This window comes from Eptatretus burgeri, chromosome 7 (assembly GCF_056783735.1).
Source record: "Eptatretus burgeri isolate ZD-2024b chromosome 7, Ebu_testis_v1, whole genome shotgun sequence".
Classification (NCBI taxonomy): Eukaryota; Metazoa; Chordata; class Myxini; order Myxiniformes; family Myxinidae; genus Eptatretus; species Eptatretus burgeri.
In genome coordinates, this window is record NC_140967.1 from 77,215,256 (window position 1) to 77,240,551 (window position 25,296).

The 25,296-nt window shown below is 42.8% G+C and overlaps 2 protein-coding genes across 6 annotated transcripts in view; one reads left to right on the top strand and one right to left on the bottom strand.

Annotated features, from left to right (window-relative positions):
• The window catches only part of LOC147023591 (protein unc-45 homolog B-like), a 40,240-nt gene extending 39,533 nt beyond the window's left edge, over positions 1–707 (bottom strand). For both annotated transcript variants that reach the window (XM_085889113.1, XM_085889111.1), the window contains exon 1: positions 559–707. The gene's annotated coding sequence lies outside the window, so the exon portion shown is untranslated. The remainder of the gene's footprint in view (positions 1–558) is intronic.
• RAB15 (RAB15, member RAS oncogene family) lies at positions 117–23,968 on the top strand. 4 transcript variants are annotated; one of them, XM_085889116.1, is made up of 8 exons: positions 117–184; positions 10,004–10,198; positions 15,497–15,557; positions 17,145–17,205; positions 19,169–19,246; positions 19,492–19,581; positions 20,672–20,737; positions 21,160–22,247. In XM_085889116.1, exons 2-8 carry the CDS (start codon positions 10,075–10,077, stop codon positions 21,316–21,318), a joined length of 639 nt encoding a protein of 212 aa, XP_085745242.1. In that variant the 5' UTR covers positions 117–184; positions 10,004–10,074; the 3' UTR covers positions 21,319–22,247. The 4 variants fall into 4 exon arrangements, with proteins under 4 accessions (XP_085745242.1, XP_085745241.1, XP_085745244.1 ...); XM_085889115.1 differs by lacking the exon at positions 117–184 and adding an exon at positions 706–872; XM_085889117.1 differs by lacking the exon at positions 117–184 and adding an exon at positions 23,414–23,968 and having other exon boundaries at positions 9,935–10,198; positions 21,160–21,358.
• The last annotated feature ends 1,328 nt before the right edge of the window (positions 23,969–25,296 follow it).

The following is a 25,296-nucleotide window of genomic DNA, read 5'->3' on the forward strand; positions in this document are numbered from 1 at the left end:
GGCGAGAGAGAGACGAGAGAGAGGGGAGGGAGAGGGGAGAGGGAGGCGAGGGAGAGGGGAGAGAGGAGAGAGGAGAGAGGAGAGAGGAGAGAGGAGAGAGGAGAGAGGAGAGGAGAGAGGAGAGAGGAGAGGTCGGGGGGCGGTGGGGGGGTTCATGGGGCAACAACAAAGAAAACGATCACAGGTAGAGATGGAAGTAAAACATGAGATTGTGGTGTGTTGCTATAATGCAGCTCTGGAGGGAAGAGTGTGATTGTAATGAACCAGGGAAGTCGTTCCAAAAACATGAGAAAAGAGTAACAAAGGAGTGGAGGAGGGGGGAGTAAGCCTGGATTTTGGAAGGTTCACAAAGAAAGGGTTACTGACAGAATGGACACATCATGGAGGAGCTGAGTCATGGCAGCAGTACCATAAGAGAGGCAGTGTAAAACAGGGACATCACTCTAATCTTGGAAATCATAACATCTATGGAAATCGTGCTGGTTGTGGGATTCATGGAATGGAATGGGGTGCGTGACGAGGGGGTTTGATATAACACTAACACAACGTAAGACTTACCTCGAGCCTTCGAAGAGAGTTTTATAAAGAAAATGTCTGGTGGAACCCTCGCAGTGATGGTCCATATATAGCACCTTGCTATTTATGGCTCTTTGAAGGGCTTCTGTCGGCATTCCCAGCACAGCAGCTGAGGCTCGCATCATGCTCAGCTGAAACGATGATAATAAGGAGAGCAATAGTTCTTATTATAACAATTGTATAGTTTTATAGCATATTTGCTACACAAGAAAAACCTGGAATTTCCATTTTTAAGTTTCAAACTCGATCTGCTATTTACCTGTTGAAAACCTGGTGTTATTTTCCACAATATGAGGGTAAGGACCCATTTATTCCCACAACATATTATGCAAATATGACAGAATTTTCGACCCAACCTCCTCCCCACCCTCTCTTTTCTCTCTCCCTTTGTCCTCTTTTTACTTTTCCCAATATTAATTTGCTGAAACTGCCATTATGGTGCGGTGTTTTCACTCATATTTATTATTGTGTATGTTCATGTGATCCGACATCAACGTGCAATACAGTGGAGGAAAATGTTTGTGGACATATGAGAATTATTACTGTTTCTTCAATATTTTTCCATATACAAATGAAATACAAAGTTATGAACTACATGTTTGTGGCATGTTGAAAAGTTTGATTCATCGTTAAAAAGTTGCCTGTTTCCATTTTCACCTCCATCACTGAAGATGGAAGGAGGTTATGTTTTCAGCCATCTGTCCGTATGTCTGTTTGTTTGTTAATTGCCGGAATCCTTCGGATTTCGCGAATTATGTTGGTCGGTTGTGCGTGTCATTCTGTGTATCTGTCTGTCTGTCTGTTTGTTTGTGTATTTGTTTACCCTGTAGCTGCCACACCGTTTCAGCGATCATCACCAAACTGGGTACAGACATCGGCCATGGTCCAACTTAGACACTTGTTGTTTTTGATGAATCGAGGTCAAAGGTCAAGGTCAAGGTCACCGAAAAACCGAAATTCTTATTTTCGCAATAACGTCTGCTAAAATGGTCGTATCGACTTCAAACCAAATCCAAAATGTGCATCTTCCAATACTGCATCCAACCATATGTCTCATTGGGGTGTCATACCAACACCATTCTTTGCGGTCGGGGGTCGAATGTCAGGGGGGTCGGGTCAAAAATTTCAAATTGCGATAAAAACGCCATTTCAAGTCCGATTGACTTCCAAGTTAGGATCATGACCAAACTAAGTGCTGTAACTCATTAAACAGTAGCACTATCTACTTATAAGAACCGACTCACAAGGAGTGAGTTTTCCAGGTTTTTGTTTTTTCAGAGATCATAGAGATATGACAAAGTTATTCCGGCAATTCCTTGCTCAATGAGCAATTTCATTTGTTTGTTTGTGTACAGGATATCTCAAAAAGTTGTGGATGGATCTAGATGAAATTTTGTGTACAGGTTCAGTGTGTGACAAGGACAAACTGATTAGATTTTGGTTAAGATCCAGATCCAGATCCGACTACTAGAATTTTTAACTGATTCTTCACCATTGAGAAATAGGGCTAAAAATGATATATAGCACGATATCTCAAAAATGTATTGAAACATTTAGTTTTTTTAATTGATCGTACTTTACATCCAATACGGGTTTTTACCACATTAAAACCGGTCATTGGGTTTTCACAAACAATATGGGTCAAAACCCATGAAATTGGGTCACTTGCCATCAGTGTTGTACCGAGAAGAAGAACTACACAGAGCAAGAGGAAAAACATCTGCATCACAAAGAAGACACTACACCAATCAAGGAAAAATATACATCTCTTGGATAAGTACAAGGATGCCAGGGGTGATCTAGGCCGTCTGCAATATGCCAAGCAGCAATACGCTAGATACGTCCACAACGGAATGAACTGAGAGCTATTACTGGATCATTAAGCATCAAGTTCGAAGAAGAACTTGGTGACAGCCTTGGAGACAACCCAAAAGGCTTCTGGGGGTATGTTAATAGCAAAGCAAAGGGGAGAAAGGGAGTTGGAAACCTTGTTTAAAGGAGGATGGTTCACCCACCACGACAAAGAAAAAGAATGTGCTCTACCTGCGGAGCTCACCCCGCTCGTCTGTCGAATTTGTTATTCCTGTATGGGTTGGTGCGCACCCAACACCCTCTCCTGCGTTCAATGACGCCATGTTACTCGCACCCTGCACACACTCTGTCGCATTCATACCGGGTGTTCGTGGCACCTGTAGAAACCCCGGAGCCTCCACTCCCCCAAAACTCAGCAGATACCCTTTCGCGCCATGCGCACGTTCCGCCTCGCACAACCTTACCTTCACTGGACTCACCTGGTTGCGGTCCATTTCGAGGGAGCGTATCCTCTCCACCTGTACCTGGAAGAGGTTATGCTGACCCTTACATTGAGTCTCAAGACATTCAACGAACTCTGTTTCAATTTATTCTACCCTTCCCTCCATCTGTGTTTGTTCCTCTTTCACCTTATTTATTTCATCCTTTATTTGTTTTATCTCCCGTTAATTCCTCCTTTGCTGTCTTAAGACCCTTTCTTGACTCTTCCTCGTTTTCTGTGAGTCATTTGTTTATTTCTTGATTTCCTGATACTATTTTCTGTCCCATTTCCTTTACCTTCTGTGTTATCTCATCATGTCTTGTCTTGCATTCCATTTTTAATGCGATTAATTCCCCCTTTGTTTCCTTCTGGGCTTGTTTCAATTGTTTTATTGCATTTGTGTTTTCCCAATTTCAGTTTTTAATTGCTCCTGTCCTGTTTGTTCCTTCATTCCTCTCTGAGTCTATCTACCTCCTTCTGCCGTTATTTTAGTTGTCACCTCTTCCTTACCCACATCCATTGCAGTCCCAACACCGTCCACTCTCTTCTTCACCTCGTTCATTTCCTCTCGCACTGCCTCGATCCTTGTCATCATCTCCTGGCCCATCACCTCCATATCAGCCTTCACCTCAGCCTTTACCTCAATGCCCATCCTCCTTATTCCATCGCTCAATACCCTTACATCCACCTTGGCCTCATTCCTCACCTCTGCCAGCCAGGCCTCCAGCCTCTGTGGCCCAACATCCATTTTCTGCTATCCCACCTCAATTCTTTCACCCATTATCTCCATTTTTGTGACCAATTCTTCCAAAAGAAGGTTAATATTGAGCTGCACTGGTGGCTCTGCTATGTTGCAGCGGGGGCCCTTCGAGCGAAACCTTTTCTGGGGAATGAGGGTGACGCGCCTCTAATGCGCCCACTACTGCTCCCTCCTCTTCTATATTACCCTCCTAGACGATGGGTTCTGCTACCATTTCTACCAAGCCCACCTAGACTTGTGTCCAACGAGCGGTTGCTGAGAGAGACTCGGATGAGATTTGTTACCTGCATAGTCCGTGAGCGTCAGCTGCGGCTGTATGGACATGTGGCTCGTTTTCCTGACGCTGATCCTGCTCACCAGATTCTCTCAGCGAGGGAGTCTCATGAGTGGAGGAGGCCAGTGGGCCGACCACGTGCCTCATGGTTGCAGCAGGTTGACCATCATCTCAAGGAGATGGGGATGGGCCTGGCATCTGCCTGGGGGATGGCCAGACGGAGGCCCCTGGAGTACCGGCGGAAAGTGGACGCAGCGACGCGCTGTTCTGGCACATGCTCCCATACCTGACCTGACCACCTAGACCAGCACATCTTAGTCTGCCATAGCCTGCACAAATATTTAAATAAAAATTTTCCCCCAACCTGTTCGGTTATAATTTTGGGGGTGTATTAAGTGCACCCCAGGACTCAATCTCACTCCTGATACCACATTGTTGCAGATTCGGGGATTGAGGCTCGCCACGAGGGGAAGTGCTTGGGTCCCTCTTGAACGACCGGTCCTGAGGCCGCTGGGCACAGATATCTCCACACACTGGCAGGTTGCTAGGCAACTGCGAATGCCGATTGGCATGGCCAATCCGGGCAGGGTTACACTATTTCGCATGATATCTTACCTGTGGATGGCTGGTCAATCAGGTTCACGTGCCCTCGATGCGTACCTGTGTTAAACTTACCGTATCAGGTGCAGCTGAGCGGAGCTGCCAAGTATGCACCGGCAAATTAAACAGATTGTTGAGCTAAAACTTCTTGGCTTAAGCAAATGTGCAGACCATGCTGGACCAATGAAGGAAAAGCCAAAATGGGTTGGGTGCATTTATAACAAGCAATTTATTACAAGCAAGGCAAGGAAAGTTATGTGGCACATTGAAAAGGGGTTTATCCACAAAATGTACAGCAGGGGAAAGCAAGGAATTTGTGAGTGTGGCAAAAGAAATGCAATTATTCTTCACAAAAAGAAAGAGGACACAGTGCAGAGTTAACCTGAGATAAACTTCTAAAATCTTAACTAATGTTACACATAACAGGCGCCATCACACATACACACCCAAGGAAGCTAGAGAGACCAGAAAGAGGAGAAGCAGTTGAGGTGGAGGCGACCTTGTTGTAGCTGGCGCGGTCGACAGACTTATGCAACCCAATCGCTTTAGAAGGGGGAAGAGAGAAGAAAACTGGGGGTGTCTAAGGTGTGTCAGAGGGAGGTGCAAAATGTGTGGTGCAGTGTGATGCAAGAGGGAGTGTGAGAGGTGTGAATCGGTAATTATTGCTCTTTTCGTTCGTGCGTGTACAGTGGACGAAACACAGATGGGAGAAAAATATGTGTGTGAGACAGCTTAGTGGGGCAGGTGTGAGAAAGTCTGTAAATGTTTGGCTAATGACTGTGGAACGCTGTCAAAGCCGAGTGCCGATGACCCGGGAATGACCTGGCAATGACCCGGCAACACTCGTTCCACCCTGCTCGCCTCGCTCAGTTGCGCTGCCCTCTCAGCTCGGATGATGCTCGACTCGGCAAAGGTTCTGGACGAAGGACAAAGAGATTCTGCTTCACGTCTCTGATTTTCTCTCTTTTTATAGAGCAGGGCAGAGCGAGTATGAAGAAGGGGGCAGAAAGCAGATCAAAAGACCCTGTAGGCGGTTCTGAGCTCCCCCATTGGTGCATAGCCGTCACCCCGTGGCCAAAGCCACGCCCCGCCAAACTCCAGAGCCCAAAATGGCTTCAGTTCTGCTCCATACTGGCTACGCTACACAGATCCGTAATTAACATGAGCCGAGGGTCTTCAGGAGCGCTCTCCGGCCATGAACGTGTGCTGAACTTCATTCGAGCGTTGTTATTTAGCGGAGTGCCAGGGCTACCCGGACGTCATTGCACCTCAGCATTGCACCTTGAGTTACATGCTGAAATAACAGCTCGTAATGTCCTTCATTCCCCCAGCATTCTCAGAGAATGTGGTGAGGGTCCAGGCAGATAACTGTGGTTGGGGTGGTTTGTAGCGGTTGTAGTGAGGTAGCGGAAGTGCCGTGGCATTTGTGGTGAAGGCGTTGAAGTGTTGGGAGTGGTTGAGGTGGTTGTGGTGAGGAGACTGAAGCAGACAAGGTGATTGTGTAGAGGAGACCGAGCATAGGTTGTGGGGATTTTTAGAAGGCATTGTGAGAATTATGGTGACAGTTGTAGCGTTGTGGTGAGCGGTTTGAACAGGGACGCCACAGCATATCCTCATGACGTCATTGTCAGGCCCATGGTGTGCATGCATGGTGGGGTTCGTGTGTGAAATAAAGTAAATAAAATAAGTGAAAGAATAAAGTGTTGAAGACCTAACTAAAAGCCCAATGCGACACTTCTTGTCCCATGTATCCACTAAACATGTGGAAAAGGCTAACTAAACGAATACGAATGAAATAACTGTCTCAAGATCACCATATGTTGGGTGCCATTGCCTTAGAGGAGTGCTGGCTTTGCAGAGCCACAACAGCATAATGACATTATTGTTTTTGCTCAAAAGACAAACCAACCTCATGAACATTTCAGCTGTTGTCAAGAGAATGTGATTTGCCAGTCAAGGATAACAGGACGTTTGGACCACTCTGTACAACTACATAGTTATCGTTTTGGGGAGCTCTGGTTGGAGATAGAGGGAGATGATATTGTTACGGATCTGGAAACCATAAGCATTCAACATACGGATGTCCCAAAAGTCAGTAATGTCATTAAGTATGTGTGTCATCAGATCCCTTTCCTTTTGTCTAGTGGGAGAATCAAAGGTGTGCGTTGCGATTTATTTTTAGTGAGGTTATTAAATCTTTACATCCAACGAACCCTCCAATGAACAATCAACAACCATTCCATTCCCTTTCACGATCCACTACCCACCCGCTGTCTACAAGCACTCTGACTTGCCAAGGCAGGGTCTTGCAGCCGTTCCTTGCCGCTTCCACAAATGTTCCTTCCACAAACGTAACTCTTACACGACGGCCTGTGCAACATTGATACTGTTACTCGTCAAGTATGAACCCGTGTGGAAGACTGGCTGGGGTTTCCCGACAGGGGCCGTTGCAGCGTTGATACTGTTACTCGTCGAGTGTGGGCCCACGTGGAGGAGTGGCCAGGGTTTCCCAGCAGGGGCCAAGGCCCCACCCCAGAAAGGTGGGCCATAGGACCTGTCCAATCATAGGCGGACAGCGAGGTGTGTTCACCAAGGCCCTTCCCCGCTGAGGGAGGTCCATAAATTCCCGAACACTCACTGAGAGAGGTGGTCTTTTTGAGGTCTTGGAGGGTCTTTAAAAGTTCTTTTGAAGAGTTTTTGGTGGGCGTCGAGGCGGTGAACGTGTCTCTGTTGGCCCTTTACGAGGAAAGGAAAAGTGACCCTGACCCCCCTCCATGGACCCCGGCCATTCACCACCCAAGCTCCACCACGAACCTCGAGTCCCACACGTGCGACTGGGGACAAAACCAGTGACCATTGTCAGGTTCCGCATCGCGGAGCACGCCCTTCGTCCGATGGTCAGGTACACCACCGAACTCTGGCCCCCAGCTTGTCTCTCTCCACGGCTGCGAGGGGCCAATAAAGACTGGGTTTCTTTTCATTTTGTGTGCGTGTCTGCGTGTGGGCCCGTCTTTAAGTAGAACTGAATAAGCGTTTTTGGATCATTGTAAATACTTCTTGCATATTCACGTTAAGTCTTGCTTTGTGTCTTCATTTACTGTAAATAAAACTTGTTAGAAATGCCCCCAGTTCGTTTCCGTCCCTTCTTGGATTGGTCCAGCATGGTTCGGATCTGAGTTTAGCCGGGTTTTTATACCCGATAATCCGTTCATTCCAGCCGGCACGGCTTTGGCAGTTTCCGCTCGGCTGCACCCGAACCGGAGTTGGTAGTCGGTACTCTACCGCAGTCAGTAGGGTGACCGGGTTTTAGCAAGACGTGCAGAGGGCGTGGTTTCCCCGGAAGTCGAAATCGCGTAGTTAATTCGGTAAATTGGTTATAGACAAACAGACCCCACGCTACGCGGTTGAAATATTGGCGACCACGGTCGGTTAAAGTAAATGACTCGCCGGCTTGCGGAGTTATCCGAGCGACGGCCTACAATTCCGGAGAGTTTGGTGAGAGACGACGCAAACCTCCCCCACCTAAATATGTTTGGTTCAAGAAAATATTCAGGAATGTTTGGCATCCCTTTTTCGGGGGAATAATTTGTAGCGAACAAAGTGAGCTGAATACTTAATGCGTGCACATGAGAGAATAGGAAACAACAACAACAACAACAACAACAACAACAACACAATACCCCTGGCTATTTGGAATCCGTGTCGTTGCCTATGACCCTTTTGCTTCTGTTTTTGTTTTTTTTTTGTTTCCGGTTTTTGTCATGGGGAATGATGCATGCCGGGAGATAAAGGCATCCTCGGAGACATGAAAGACCCAAATAATATCAGACATGGTGTATATTTCCTCCACTGATTTTAATAAAGATATCTCCCGCATCATCAAAAAATAATTTTTCATCGTGATTTACGTTATTTGATCGCTGATCCCGAATCCAGGCCGAAGTAACCGGAAATGTCGTATACAGTTTTGAACAAGTTATAGGTAAAGTCAGAAGCGAATGTAAGAAGAATTCTACGTTCGCTTCTAGTATTTATTTTTTTAGATGAGATCCTGTTCTAGGCGGTGTAGTGGTCATTGTGAAGGTAATGTTGAGGAAATTTTTTTCAGATGAGATCCTGTTCTAGGCGGTGTAGTTGTTGTTGTGAAGGTAATGTTGAGGTATAATGTTGAGGTAATATATATTTTTTAGATGAGATGCTGTTCTAGGTGGTGTAGTTGTCGTGAAGGTAATGTTGAGGATTTTTTTTTTTCAGATGTGATCCTGTTCTAGGCGGTGTAGTTGTTGTTGTGAAGATAATGTTAAGGTATATTTATTTTTTCATAGCAAAAAGACTTTTATTTGATATATTTAAGAAGCGAATGTAAGAAGAATTCTACGTTCGCTTCTTGGCTTTGCCTATTCCATATTATTGTTTCGTAATTACACCCAAGTCAACAAGAATTCCTTAATTAAAAAATATACCATCAGAGATGGGGAATCCCCTGCCATTGAAAAATAATTGAAATCAGATAAGCGGTTTTCCATTTATTACAAAAAAAATTTTTTTAAAGATGGCCGCCCCAGTCGGCCATCTTGGATCCGGCCACGCCCAAAATCAATGGGGTTCTTCCTTTTCAGGTGGTACATGTGTGACCCAAATTTCAAATCGATATGGCGAACAGTTTATGAGTTATCACACTCACAGCTATAAATGTTGACGCCCGGACGGACGGACGGACGACCCAGGTGACAACAATATCCCCCTTTCGCCACACGGCGGGGGATAAAAACAACAACATTTTCACTTGTTTTTTTTCCAAAGGAATTAAAGTGTAACTTCATTCAGACAGCGCGATGATGCACGCACTTGTTCATTCAGAATTATAACTATTTTATTTTAACTCCATAGTTATAATAAAATTGTGAATGAAGTTATAATGAAAAATGAAGTTTATATATCATGCACAACAGTTATAACATAATAATTATATAAAAATTCTGAATGATGACTCCATCCAGACGTTCCCGCCAATTTGCTTTCCACATAAACTGTCCATGAAACATTTTAAATGAATCATCGATTTAATGTTTCTGACAAACGGCTTTCCCCAGTCGGTTTCCCGCCTTTTCGTCCCCTTTTGCTTCATTCTCTCCCGATTTAAGTCCCTCTTGTACCTGATGACGACATGCGACGTCGTTTCGATTGCGTAGAGCAGGATGGTTGAGTGAAACCCCCGCTCCCCCCCTCAGCCTCACAGCTACCACAGGCACCACAGCCACCACAGGCACCACAAGCACCACAAGCACCACAGCCACCACAGCCATCACAGCCATCACAGGCACCACAGGCACCACAAGCACCACAGCCACCACAGGCACCACAGGCACCACAGGCACCACAGGCACCACAGGCACCACAGCCACCACAGCCACCACAGCCACCACAGCCACCACAACCACCACAACCACCACAAGCACCACAATCCATTCAAGGCTCATTCATCGCTCCTTGATTGCAGTCGCTGTTCCTCCCCCCTCACCCTCACCCCGATCGACTCTCCTTTCTCTCTTTCGCCGGCGTTTCGGAGCCATGGCGAAGCAGTACGACGTCTTGTTCCGACTGCTGCTGCTGGGGGACTCGGGAGTGGGCAAGACGTGCCTGTTGTGCCGCTTCACCGATGACGAGTTCCACCCGTCACACATTTCCACCATCGGTGAGTAATCCTGTGAGGATCATCGATCATCGATCATCATCATCATCATCATCATCATCATCATCGGACTCATCGCTGCCGCTCTCACCTCGACATGACGAGCCTTCTCGTTTAAACACGGACAGGCCTTCATGGATGATGCGCATGGCGGAACAATGGTCCCATTGTTGTATTTCTTTCTTTATTTTTATTGACCTTTAACCACGTATTACCTCAGGTAAATTAATTCCTCGTTGCCGAATGACGTGGCTGTGTTGTTGGAAAATGGTGTTCGTGGACTTTTCTCAGAATTCTTTCATGGACGTAAGAAAAGTGATCTTTTACGTGTGGCGTTTGTTGAACAATGACGTGTTAAATATTAAAACGAGCATAATGCAATAAACGATTCAAATTGAGGAAGATGGCGATGTGCTTGAAGACCGATGGAGGTCAACGTTCCTGTGGGACGAGTGGTGTGACATCCATTCTGTTTGCCAACTGTTAATTATAATCATCGACACCACGACAGAATTTCAAGAAGTCCCTGAAGGCCTGACGTTCACCAATAAATAAATAAATATATGTATATTTATACTTGTTGGAATGAAACTTTTGTTACAGGATGAGATAACACATGAACTGAAATGATATTTTCACCTTTTAAAGAAAACTAACTCATTCGCTGCATCCACATCCATTTTACACCAATTTCCATGTACTATTTGATCCCAAGGCAGGGGATTTGGCCACGGTAGCAGCCTACAATGGCCTATTCGTTTTGAGATGTAGTGGGATCTTTCATGTCCACATGTTCGATGCGGACGGGACAGCCGGCTTTATGTCCTCGTCTGTAGGACTGCGTGCTCAAAGATGCAACACCAGAAAGGTGAGGGGATTTTTTAACGTCGGAATAAGTGCTTCATGCCTGGTGTTGGCTTAATGGTTTGGGTGGTGGGATTGGGATCCTTGGATCCTGAGTTCAAATCCTGCTCAGCTGTTGAATTAATACCAGGTGGGGTTTACTCTGCCTGTCATTCTTCCGAGGTCAGCAAAATGAGTGCCAGCTTTCTGGTATCCTGTGTCAGAGTGGTGACCCGTCCAGGATTGTGCCCAATAGCCAAGGAGACTGCTGAGGCAGCACCAACGCTCTGCACAGAGTATGGTCCCAATGGATGGATGGATGGTAGAAAATGGATTTCAGACATTATTTTGTTTCCATCTTCACTGTTATTCAATGCACAATCACACAGGATACCACATTTTGCTGACCTCAGAAGGATGACAGCCTGAGTCAACCCCACCTGGTATTAATTAAACAGCTGAGTGGGATTTGAACTCAGGACCTCAGGATCCCAAGCCCGCCATCCTAACCATTAAGCCAACCAACACTTGGTACAGAGGATGGGTGGAAGGACGGACGGACACACGGACGCTTCGGGAGAACGAAATATATACAAAGCTTAAAGACGTGCTACCAACTGAGCTATCCTGCCATCCCTGAGGATACAACATCCGCTTTCTGTTGCAGATCTCCCATCCAAGTACGAAGTAACTAACTGAGCTCGACTCAAAGCACTAATATTAGCTTCTGAGAGATGTACGATGCCACCCTAACCATTTCTCATTTTTTTGCAATACATCACATCTTCCACACCTTGCACAAAGACTTACTACAAGACTGACAATTTTAATGCAGAGCTACCCATGGTATATAGATTGCAGTAGATCTGAATGAACGATCTTACTCGGTCTCACTCACTGACGCACAAACCAATTCCAAGAAGAGCAAGGATTGCTTTGCAATACGTCCTCTACCGATGTGATATTTGTAAGTTTAAAAAGGCCATAACTCTGTGAAAAGTTGACGAAACGCCCTGAAACTCGAACTTGTTCTGTCACGTATTATAATAAAGCCATGTACCAAGTTTCAGTTGAATATGTTAAAGGGTATGGGGAAAAAGTCTGAAAAACCACAGGTGGGACGGATGGTCGGACAGACGGAGAGCAAACCTATAAACCCCTTCGGTGAAACAGTTAAGGGACTAATAAATAGCCTTTCTGTCCAGGACGAGGCTAAATATGTACAATCTACGATTTCTATAACAGCCACGATTATTCCCACTTTATGGAGTCTGCCGGCGAAAATCTTCGGCCCAAGTCTTTCACAAACCAGTTGGCCAGGCCGAACATTCAGCCAAAGGTGATTTGGGCAAGAATTTGTTCTTTGTTCAGGGTCACAACTCACCGATTCATCGCAAAAGAGACCGTAGCAGAATGGATGCCTTGCTTCACATGCGAGGAACATCGCACTTTATGATGTCAACCCCTGCCTCCAATAGTACCAATCTGACAGTTAAGAGTCAGGTCAGGAATCAAACCTAGATGAGAGAGCGAAAGGCACGTGCGTTTCTTCTGTGACATCCTGTTGGACAATAATACGTGAAATTCCCCTTTACTCATCAACTTTTACATTTCAGTACTTTGTATGTTTTTTCACAATATATGGACTAGTTATAGAACCTAGCTATTTTTCCTGGCCCGACATGTAAGTGCAGCAGATCACTCAACCAAACTTGTTAAACTGGTTTGAAGGAAGAGCTGAACAGCTGTTTGGATAATTTACACTTGTGCTTTAACAACAAACCTTCAATCCTATGTAATAATTTGCTTATTACCTCTGCCACCGAAAGTGAAGGAGGTTATGTTTCCACCCATTTCTGTCTGTTTGTTTGTTAATTGCCGGAATCCTTCGGATTTCGGTAATTATGTTGGTCGGTTGTGTGTGTCTGTCTGTCTGTCTGTTTGTTTGTGTGTTTGTTTACCCTGTAGCAGCCACACCGTTTCAGCGATCATCACCAAACTGGGTACAGACGTCGGCCATGGTCCAACTTAGACACTTGTCATTTTGGTGAATCTAGGTCAAAGGTCAAGGTCAAGGTCACCGAAAACTGAAATTCTTAGTTTCGCAATAACATCCGCTAAAATGGTCGCATCAACTTCAAACCAAATCCAAAATGTGCATCTTCCAATTCTACATCCAACCATATGTCTCATTGGGGTGTCACACCAACACCCTTCTTAGCAGTCGGGGGTCGAATGTCAGGGGGGTCGGGTCAAAACTTTCAAATTGCGATAAAAATGCCATTTCAAGTCTGATTGACTTCTAAGTTATGATCATGACCAAACTAAGTGCTATAACTTATTAAACAGTAGCACTATTGACTTATAAGAACCAAATTGATTTCCAGGTTTTTGTTTTTTCAGAGATCATGGAGATATGACAAAGTTATTCTGGCAATTCCTTGCTCAACGAGCAATTTCATTTGTTTGTCTGTGTACAGGATGTCTCAAAAAGTTGTGGACGGATCTGGATGAAATTTTGTGGACAGGTTCGGTGTGTGACAAGGACAAACTGATTAGATTTTGGTGAAGATCCAGATCCGGATCCAACTATTATAATTTTTAAGTGATTCTTCACCATTTCGAGATATGATATCTCAAAATGTTGTGGACAGATTTAGACGAGACTCAGTGGACATGTTGGATGTGTGCTAAGGAAGAATTCAATTTTGGTAAAGATCCGAATCCGGATCCGGATCTGATAATTTTAAGTCATTTTTCACGATTGAGAGATAAGGCTAAACCAATATATAGCACGATATCTCAATAAGTTGTTGACAGATTCGGATGGAACTTGGTGGACTGGTTGGGTGTATGACCATGACAAATTGATTCGATTTTGGTGAAGGTCCGAATGTGGATCTGGATACGAGAGTTATTTAATTTTCTAACTGATGCTTCACCATTGAGAGGTAGGGCCGAAAACGATATATAGCATGATATTTCAAAAATGTATTGGGTCCGATATGTTCTCGTAGATCAGGTATTACATGGTGGATGTATGCGCTCTACTGAATGCCCTTCTAGTTCTGTTTATTTCTCTGTCTGTCTATCCGATGAGTTTCTCTTAAACTACTTGACCAAGGACCATAAAACCCATTTCATATTAAAGAACTGTCCGTTGCATATTATTTTCCATTTTGAATGACCTTATATGTGTTTATGAATGACATGAATGTTTTTATGAATGACATTTGGCTTGCTTAGCAAACCTAGATAGCAGACAAACAAGACCAATATTTGTGAGGGGAGGCAAATATTGATTGGTTTATGTCAACCACATTTCAATTTACCTGGAATGGTGTTGGAGAACAGAATTGTTAGGGTGGACCATTGGCAGACACATGGTCAGCTCTTCTACCTGGACGGTCACCAATTTAGTTACGGATGGACCTTTGAGGCCATCTACCAGTGAAAGCCGAACAGATCTTTTCTTCGGTTTCTGACTATAGAAACTCCATTGAGATCTGTCACTTCCGGTAGTTCCACTGGTCGAAAATGATTGGGGCCGAGCGTGAACCCTGGGAGAACGCACCGCAAATTTACCCCTCCGAGAGAGGTTTGAACCCAATTTCCAATGGCTGCAGGTTTTGTGTCATGCTGTGGTTATAATATTTCAAATCTGAACTACGCACCAGGCCGACACGTCAGTGGTGAGAAAACAGCCTTTAATACAAGAATAAGGAGTGGGAAGCACAAAGAAGCAACCCACTGATCAGGCTTTTCCTTGCCTGGTGCTCGGAGTATAGCTTACAAAGTCTCCTCATCCACCTCTCTCTGTTGTTGAAGTTGCTCTGTGGGACCAGAACTGCGCTCGTAGTGAGGAACTGACAAAATGCACTGTCTCGCACAGCTCCTGGCTTGACCCAAACTCTCATTTGGTTCATTCCTGAACTGCCAGGCTCAACTCTCCACACTCTGCCCTCTCAGCCTTTTATAACCCAACGACCATGTGCTGCTGTACACCTTTTGGCTCGCCTCTCAGCTTATCATCACTTATAGTGTTTTCTCACGGCTCTGAATCCTTGAGAACGCAGCCTCAGTGCGGCTCTTACTTTCCGCCCATTCGCAGAGTCTTTCTTTTCGCCTTCCTTGAGGCGGTGAGGGGTTGAGTGGGATTTGGTGGTTTGTATAGCTGGCTCTTGCTGTGCTACATTTGATCAAAACAATTCTCAGTTTGTTGTAACTTAAATAAGTGTTTAAGAAAATACACCAACGTTGAAATGAATTGCAGAATCTCTTGCTAACTGATTCCCCTGTTAAATATCTTTTTCAGTCCTTCATAACTTCTGCTTGTAAAAATTTTACATTTTTATTTGTAACCTTTTATTCTGGCAAGTGTTTAAGAAGTTGGTTCAGAATGATGGCTCTCCAGTAAAAGTGCGATAATATTGTAATATTTATATTTCCTTTCTCCAGGTATTGATTTCAAGATGAAAACAATAGATATAAATGGAATAAAAGTGAGAATACAGCTTTGGTGAGTGATGAACAATTAGATCATTAATTGTGTTGATGTTGATCGTTATGAAAGTGAAAGATTTTTAATTTCCAGTGTAATTTACAAAAGTCATGGTACTTTAACTTGACCTTGATTGATGAACTATTTTGGGGCAATATTTTGATTTGTTCATCTTTATTTTTTTCAATGAAAAGAAACACCACATATGATAGTCTTTAAAAATAAAGATAACAACATTTGAGCTAGCATTACAGCATCAATTCTTTCCTTCCTGATTTTTGTGGACTCTAAACTTCCCAACATTATTGGTATCTCTCGTGATGTGGCTGAAGCACAAGGTCTGTTGCTCTCACAAAGCAGGTCTTTTTTTTACCATCTCTCCTCAAGTCTAGCATGCCCTGCTCTCTCAGCCCTCTGACCCCCCGAGCAACTACAGAATGTATGTATTCTTCTACGAACCCCCTTGTGGTCAAACTCCCAAAATCCAGGCTTGTGGAAGTACTTTTACAGATTTTGTGCAATTGCACTCTTCCCTCCAGGACTTCAAGCAAGCAGTGCAACACATCTTGCAAAGAAGAATCCATAACTGCAATCCTTTCTCCCTGATGTATGGTCTTTATTACCCCCATTGACCCTCCCTAACTCAACCCTCTTATTTGTAGGTTGCATGTCTATCTTCTCTCTCTCTCTCTCTCTCTCTCTCTCTCTCTCTCTCTCTCTCTCTCTCTCTCTCTCTCTCTCTCTCTCTCTCTCTCTCTCTCTCTCTCTCTCTCTCTCTCTCTCTCTCTCTGTTCCTGTTCATTCCCTTGCCTGATATGTCCAACTGTCACCCCACTGTCAATATGTTGCCTTTTTACCCTCCATTGTCTTGCTATTTGATGACACAAAATTTTATATACAAAAAATACTTGAGTAACTATATCATTAAAATGCCACCTCTCCTACCCTTAGATTAGTTGTCACTGTTTGGATGAAACACTTCAAGCGACCACTTTAAACAAAAATTTTGATAACTTTTTGTGTTCCTTTTCTCTGCTACATTTGATCGAAACAATTCTCAGGTTGATGTAGCTCACATGATTGTTAAAAAAAAATACACCAAAGTTGAAATGACTGTCAAAATAATTTCTCACTGAAAACTCTGGGCATCAAATAGGGGAAATTTTGGGTTTACTGTTACACCCTTTCTAGTAGCTTTTCTTGGCGAATGAGATTAAGAGTCAATGTGTCACACCTTTTTTGACCCTCTTTTGCTAAGTTTCAGCAAGCATAATGCTTTTTTTTAATGTACTCTTTGCTCCTTGTATAAAACTTGTTTTTTGTGATATGAGATGCCGCGAGGAGAAGTAATGTAAGGGCCACATCAGCCATTTTGAAGTTAATGCCATATAGCACTATTTTAACCCTTCCCCTATCTTCCGAGCCTATCATTATCATATCATTAAAAAATGTCGCTTACATCACTCCTCGCCGGGCCTCATATTAGGAATGCTCTTTTGATTGTGTGTGTGTGTGTGTGTGTGTGTGTGTGTGTGTGTGTGTGTGTGTGTGTGTGTGTGTGTGTGTGTGTGTGTGTGTGTGTTTTTTTCCGACACGTATGTTCAGGGATACAGCAGGACAGGAGAGATACCAAACCATTACAAAGCAGTATTACAGAAGAGCACAGGTAATCGACCAATAGGGGTCATGTTACAACATGCATGCAAAAATGACTCTCTTCTCACCCCTTGTTCCTTTTACACATTTTCTTTTAAAACTGTTACCTTTGAAAACGTAGCTTTATATGTTCTATTGCATGCCTGTATTGTTTCACTTCATTGGAAAGAATGAAATGTTTGTTGGTCAAAAAAGATTTTTTTTTCCTCTAGCATCTCTATGTTCACTTGTACATATAATATAAGCAAGACAAATATAATAGGAAAAAAACATCATTGTTCTTTTAGATGAATTCCAAGGACATTAGGAGACAATGGACAAATGTAAACAGTATCTGGGATTTCAACCTGATATATTACCATGATGAGCTGTCCTCAGAAGGGAACCATAAACAGGCAATCCCACATTCTACTATTTTTATAATCTACTTCATCACATCAGCAAAGATTTAGCTTCCAACTTCATCATAGTCAAGCTTTCATCACAACTCTGTCTTTGCCTTCACATCTGATGAATGAAACATGTCCTTCAATACTGGAAAATCTCATACTCACCCTATCGCTCCAAAATGATCATCAAACAAACCCACCCTCTTATTCATTTCCTTGGTTATCCACTGGAAGAGGTTCAGTTTCTTGAACTTTGAGGTTTCACCATCAGTCATGACCTTTCTTGCCCTGACCACATATCAAAGCTCTAGCCTCCAAAGCCAGCCACAGACTGGGCATCCTCTGTCGATCCAAGTCTTTCCTTGGAAAATCATAACTACTCATAACTAGTCTATAACGACTGTTGCTCAATGGAGTGCTGTGCTCTGCTATGGTCTTGTGTCCCAACATCACATCTATTTCTCCTGGATTCTTTGGAATCTAATGAAACGGAAGACCAAGAAGGAACCCGAAGATGTAAAGAGTAAAGATGGAGTCATCAGGAGGAACCTGGAGAGGATTCGAGTTTCAGCCACTACTCCACAGCCCTCAAACCCATTCAGATGCAGCCAAGTGAGCCTTACAGAAACATTTATGCAAGAATTCACTTCTCCTTGGATAGATAAATAATGAAAGAGAGGAATAGGCAGTAAAAGAGATGAAAGAGATGAAATGAAAATTGTGAAAAAAGAAATATATATTAGAAAGAAATCAAAGAACAAAGATGTCGGGAAGAACCCGGACAGATATATTTCAGCAGTTACTCTCCAAGCTCAAATGCAGCAACATGTACAAGGTACCATGTAGCAACATGTAAAGCTCTCAAGCTTATTGGAATCTCTCTTGATGAAGCCAAAGCAAAACTTCTGTTGTTCTCACATTGCAGGCAGGTCAGTGATCTCTATTTTATACTGTCCAACATTGCTCCCTCACCTCTCACAGTCCTCCAACCCTCTCAGCAACTATAGGATGCATGCGTTCTTCCAGTAACACCATCCTCATTAACCTTCCAAAATTGAGGCTGACTACACCTGAACTCTTCTATTTCTCGCTTCTCCCATCTATGGAACCACCTTCCAGAGGCTGTTCTGTCTCACTCTTCCCTCCAGGACTTCAAGCAAGCAGTGCACCACCATCTATTGCTCTCCCCAATTCTGATCAATGATCTATATTACCCCCATTAACCTTTCCTAATTCAAACAGCTTACTTGCTAGTTTCAGTTTCCTCCTCTCCTCTTTACTGTCTCTTCATTCCCTTGATGTTTGTCCTACTGTCAGTTCTACCTTGCTCTTCATTAGCCTCTATTCTATAAAGAAACTAAAAACTGAAAATATATTTGAGAAGTTGATGATTGCTGATTGCAGAAGAACTATTAAGGATAAAAGAAAGTTAAAAATAAAACAATGTAATTTCTATTATTATGTTTTTAGCATATTTGAAAAAAACCTGTTGGACTGGAAGTGTGTAACTTTGTGTATTTCTTCGCTCTTCATATGTGCAGGTGTAATGTGTGAGCTATACAGTCGTACACGTGTGTGTTACAGGGAATTTTTCTCATCTATGACATTTCGAGTGAACAATCATTTCAACACATTGTCAAGTGGGCTGGTGATGTGGATGAGGTCAGCTGCAGATTTTAACATGCAGAATCATTGTTAACTCTATTACACCATATATATATATATATATATATATATATATATATATATATATATATATATATATATATATATATATATATATATATATATATATTCCTGATTTTAAAAAAATTAACCTTTAAAATAATATGGTGCAGTAATTGTAAAAAATATAAATTGTGATTTCTATTTCATGACGTTTTTTTTTCTTCACTTCTGGCCTTTAGTTTGCCCCAAAAGGTGTTGAAAAAGTGCTAATTGGAAACAAAATGGATAAGGAGGCAGAGAGACAGATTGCAAAGAGCCAGGGTCAGCAGGTGAGAATTTTACCAAACTTTCTTTTGTTTTAATTTTTCTCCATTGAGGCAGCAGCATATACTAACACAATTTCATATATGCGTAGTAAATTTGAATGCCGCTATCAGTACTGTTTTGTGAAAGAAGGGCAGGTTTGGGCACTCCGTCGACAAAAAATGGGGCACATAGTAATGCTATTACATGAATCTATCTATGCATCATGCTATCACTTTAGTTACTGCCGTGTTGCATCATATTCGCAGAAAGAACTCTCTACTTCTTTCCAAGCGAAGCAAGCTCATCATGGACCAGGAAAATATCTAGAAATACAAGGTGTAACACATAAGTCCCAATTAATAGAGGAGTGCTTTCCACAAGGCAGTATCGTGGACTATCACCAACAATGAGCGCAATACCATCACATCTGTCTCTCCTGGATTCTATGGAATGGAAAGCTCTCAAAATTATTGGAATCTTCTATGACAAAGCCAAAGCAAAATGTTTGTTGCTCTCACATTACAGGCATGTCGTGGTCTCTCTATTTTATACCATCTGTTATCCATCATTGCTTCCTCAGCTCTCACAGTCCTCTAACCCTCCCCAGCAACTAAAGGATGTATGCCTTCTTCTCGCAAAACCCTCCTGATTAATGATTAAGAAACAATGTTGATGGCATCCAAATTTGAACTTGGGAAAAGTTTTCATCAGCAGCAAACAAAAAAAAAACACTTTACACTCCATTGGACTGCATATGAACTCCTGGTATTTCATGAGGCATCAATGAAGACCTTGTCTGAATTACACCAATCGTTTCTTCACTTCAATGACCAGCTTTGAAATCTGGTTTCCCAGTATCCGTCATTAACTGATGTTGGGGTCATGGAGTTCAAGAGACGGCAGCTTGAGTATTACTCAGAATGTATATAATATACTGGATGGATGTTCCTGAAATTTGACATAAAGCAACGCTTGAAAACACATGTCATAGTTGAAGTCTGGGTTGATTCACACATTTTATTGGGGAAAGTAAACATTATACCAAGATCTACTGGATCATCAACAACAACCTTTAACATTAAATTCTTGTTTCTCTGTCTTGGTACTTTGCAGCTTGCACAGGAGTACAGAATGGCGTTCTTTGAAGCGAGTGCTTACACAAGTCAGAATGTGAAGGAGGTACCGCACTTCTACCTCCATGGTTGCATTACTTATTCCTGCCATTACAGTATAACCGTTAGTCCTTTAATTTTTGAAGTATGCAAGATGTAAGAAATGCAAGAAAATTTGACATGGGAAAGAGTGGGTTAGTTGATTCATTAAGCTTGTACCCAATTGTCACCCCATTGCTCAGGCATAACATGTTAAAGATACCATCATCTCAAGTAATCAATGTCAAAAAGCCAATAACTGGGAGAAGGTGATACTGCCACCAGACAAAACTGACAAAGAAGAGCAAGCACTTGGACACCAAGTACTTGCAGAATTATAAACAAAACACATTCAGATTGATAAACAAAGCTCTCTCAGACTGACAATGTTTTGCATTCACTATGCTTTTGGAGGCTGTCATTTGGTCACTGGATGGGTATGTGTAACAGGCATTCACCAAACTGACTGAGCTGGTGCTGAAGACACACCGTGTTGAGATTGACTCCTACGCACTCTCTTCAAGTGATGAATTGAGTACCAGTGACAACGAGCAGGAGGTTGTAAAGGAGAGTGAATGGACTGAGAATCGCCATCCATGCTGGTGCTGACAACTTCTGGCAGATCTTTGATGAGGCCTGCTATGTTCTGGTCTGTATCAGGATGAGATGGTAAACCTGTGCTCTGCATCTGAGCCTCAGAGCAATTTGCTCTCATAGTGCCAATGTGGATGGAAATTGGACAAGTGTATGGCTAAGTTCACTTGGACTGGATGAGTAATCCACAACCTATTTTCATTAACTATTTGAATATTGTTATTTTATGGACAATGGGTATGCAACAGACGACTAAATGTATGCATGGTATATTGAATACTGACTTCAAGTGCTGTAAGTTTGTATGTTTTCTTTACAATGCCTGCTTATGCTTACCCTGTGGAGCGAATGACAGAAGCTGGGAGGTTATATACATGTTACACGCACAAAGTGGTGGAATTTTGTGACCCACCCCCTTCCCTCCCTGACTCTACGCACATTGTATGAAGAAATAGAGCAAACCTCCCCCCCTCTGTCGTTTGCTCCAGTACATATTACTCTGTTAATAGCTTCTGGTTTTAACTTGACATGATTGATAGTAGATTGTGGTACTTGTGGGTATGAAGAACAAAAGCCAGAACTCTCAAGGCAATAGTAACTTGACATCACAAACTGTGTAGATGCTGGTTAGCTGATGTATTTCAACCAAATAGGTAAAGAGGTGAAAATGCCAGGTTCTCCATGTACATCTGGCATTACCTTTACCCATTTAGAACCAGCTTCAGTGCTACCATATTGGACTCAGGAGTTTTCTTTGCACTGAGCTCAAAGTAGGGTGAACACAAACAATCCTATGAATCACAAATTGGAGTTTGATTTCTTGCATGTGTTTTCATTTTGTACATTTGGTGGTGTCAGCTGCATTTTTATGGCAATATGATGTACCACACTGTTTGTAATGTTCAATTTTCTTCTGTTATTGTTATTACAGATCATTTTCCTAAGCTCGTTTGTTGATGTTACTGGAAAAAATATCCTGTACTCGGGAGTCCTTGAATTCAGACCTAAGTTAAAATCACGTTTACTGCTATTTATCTTTCTGTTAAAAAAGCACTACTTTACTATAAATTTTTATACAAACTAGAAGCTTGTGGAGGAGCTAGGACATACAACGGATCAGGATGTAACAGGATTAAAGGAACAGTAGAAATAAATAAGTGGGGAGTGGAGGGGAGGGGACAGCAACAACAAGGTTGAGAGGCAAAATAGAGGGTGACATGGACAAATATGGGATGTGGGGAACAATGGGGGCTAGGGGAGGGCACAAGGGCTGTACAAGATGGATACAGAAGCAAACTCTCAGGAAGTGAAAACTGAAAACTTGGGGAGAGTAAATGTTGGTAGAAAAGATCATGGTTTTGGATAGGGGATGATCTGAGATGGTGGCGAACAGCTGTCTTGAAGGTTTGGAGGGAAAAATGAGATTGAAGAAAATGTCGAATTTGGTTCCACAAGCAGGAAAAAAGAGGAATGAATGAGTGGAGGTGAGCAGTGATTCTGGATTTTGGGAGTTTCACCAGAGGGGGTTTACTGGCAGACCATGTGTGCCTTACAAAAACCTTTTGGGAGATGTGGGGGGTGGGTTGACAGATCTTGAAGAGAGCAGAGGGTGCAAGACCAGAGAAGAGGTGATACAAGACAGAGAGACCACTGACCTGTCTGCAATGTGAAAGTGATAGGCCCAAAAACTCAGCTTCATTATGTGAGAGTCCAATGATCTTGAAGGCCTTCATTTTCATGGCATCAAGGTGTGAGGCAGGAGTACCAGCTCATGGGGGGGGGGGGCAGTGCCCCATCAAGCTGCGGATGAAGTCCTTGTAGGTGGATAAAAGTTAAAGTGTGCCAAAGAAGGACTTTGTATGATGCCAAGTCAGCGATTGGCTTTGGAGGCCACCTTCAAACTGTGGTTTACCCAGGAAAGATCATAGCTGATAGTGAGGCCCAAAAGTTTGAGTGACTGAACTTCTTCAACAGCTTCATTTAAAATAAAATATAAAGTAGATAGGAGGGTTTGCCAGATAGTCCTTTGGGAAAGAGTGAGAGTGTGAGATTTGTCAGGATTGAAAGACATATTCCAAGTGTTTGACCAGCTTGTGATTTTTTTTTCAAGGTCTGAACAGGGAAGAGTCTGCAGCCTGCCTGTTTGAAGAAAGGGGGATGATATGGCAAATGATGGCATCATCAGCATAGAGATCAAGAGGATTTTCTGGAGAGTAAGAGAAATATTGATTTTGCAAAGCAGAAAGATCACCAGTGTCTGCTCTGAGTCTGCTCAGTCTGTGGGTCGATTCTGATCCTGGCCGATTCATATCAAAGACTTTTAAAATGGTATTTGCTACTTTCTCGCTTGGGACTCAACATTTTGAGGATAGAATGCAGATACTGTAAACCCCATTGGCTGGAATCCAATAAAGATGGGGAAGGGTGTTATGATATTTATGCTTAATTTCCCCACTGACGACAGAGAGAAATGTGACATCACAATGATGGCTTCGCCGAGACCAAGCTTGTCCTGGGAAATTAACTCACTTCCCCAAACATTGGCAGCAGTGTTTGTCTGACCTCAAGGCATATGATTTGTGTTGTATATCCTCGAGCCTTAAACCTTGTTTATAATTTATTTTTTGATGGCATCATTATTACAGGAAGGAAAATACATCAAAGCAGCTCTGAAAGAACATCGGTGATGTCAAAATTATTTTTAAAAGAATTTTATTATATAATGTTTCTATCGTAATTCTTATTACGATAGAAACACTCATAATAATAATTCGTAGTATTATGGTAACATTCTGACTGGTGCATCTGGAAAGGAAGGTTTTTGAAGGAATTTATGCAATTTTCCCCAAAATTTATGAAGTCCTCCATTTTGACACACTTCCGGTCACGTGATTGGCATGGCCTCCACAATTTAACATCCCTACCCTGGCCTAATGTTGTAACCCAAATTTGGTAGCATTCTGACTGGTGGGTCTGGAGAAGAAGATTTTTGAAGAAATTTACGTCGGCCATTTTGACCTACTTCAAGTCATGTGTGTTCTGCAATCCCTATTACCAGTCAGGAGTGGAATGTTGCTGCCAAATTTCAGCTGGATCAGCCCAGCGGTTTGGCCGGCGAAGTCTAAATAGAAGACAGACGGATGGATGGATGGTGCATGATGACAATACCTTATCTGGATTTCCAATTCCAGATAAACTAATAATATTGTCATGTCAGAGATTTACAAATGTGATATACCTCTGTGCTCGAGACCTAATGTCTCTGTGAATAGCTGAATGATATTTCATCTACCGCCCACCACACTCGGGTGTTGAGCTGTGGTGGCATTTTCACTCCCAGTGTACCCAATTTTAAACAGTGGCAGTTGAAAGAGCATGTGAAACAAAAATGCAAGAGACGCTCCTTCAAATTAAAATGAGTTTTATGATAAAATAATGTGGGGAGAAAGGTGGACAAGGATGCGATAGCTCAATGGAACAAAGCAGGCGGTTGACAGACACAATTGGGGGTGAGGGGATACGCAAGCATATACTTGGGGGGAAAAAAAATGTAACCCCCCTCATGGCACCAAAAGAAATACCAGACTCAAACACAAAGTACAAAGAGACAGATGAGGACTTGTATAGGCATGAGCTGGTTGTGGTCCTACGATAGTGGGCTGGAGCGACGAAGATGATGCAAGGCGATTAAGGTGAACACATGTCCGTGTGTTAGCTCTACTATGAGCTTCAGATTATGTACAACTAAATAAAAATCCGTTGGAAGAAGTAATGCAACACCCACTAAAATATGTCTTGCACATCTAATATACAGGGTGAGTGAGTCATAAGTCATGTCCAATGAGAGTTTTTATCAGTTGTTAGTCTCGCCCTGAAGGGGATACGACACGATTACAATGCCCCTGTCTGTCTCTCGTCTGTGCGTGTTCACGTTTATATATTTTCACTTTAAAAATGGTTTGCTCTGCAACTGCTTGTCCGATCAATGCAAAA

What these genes read in the sequence shown, in the direction of transcription:
- RAB15 (XM_085889116.1), top strand. Translation starts at nt 10,075, where the DNA reads ATGGCGAAGCAGTACGACGTCTTGTTCCGACTGCTGCTGCTGGGGGAC. An exon ending in AAAGTGAGAATACAGCTTTG is followed by an intron (nt 15,558 to 17,144) that starts GTGAGTGATGAA and finishes ACGTATGTTCAG; the next exon opens with GGATACAGCAGGACAGGAGA. An exon ending in CAAGTCAGAATGTGAAGGAG is followed by an intron (nt 20,738 to 21,159) that starts GTACCGCACTTC and finishes TATGTGTAACAG; the next exon opens with GCATTCACCAAACTGACTGA.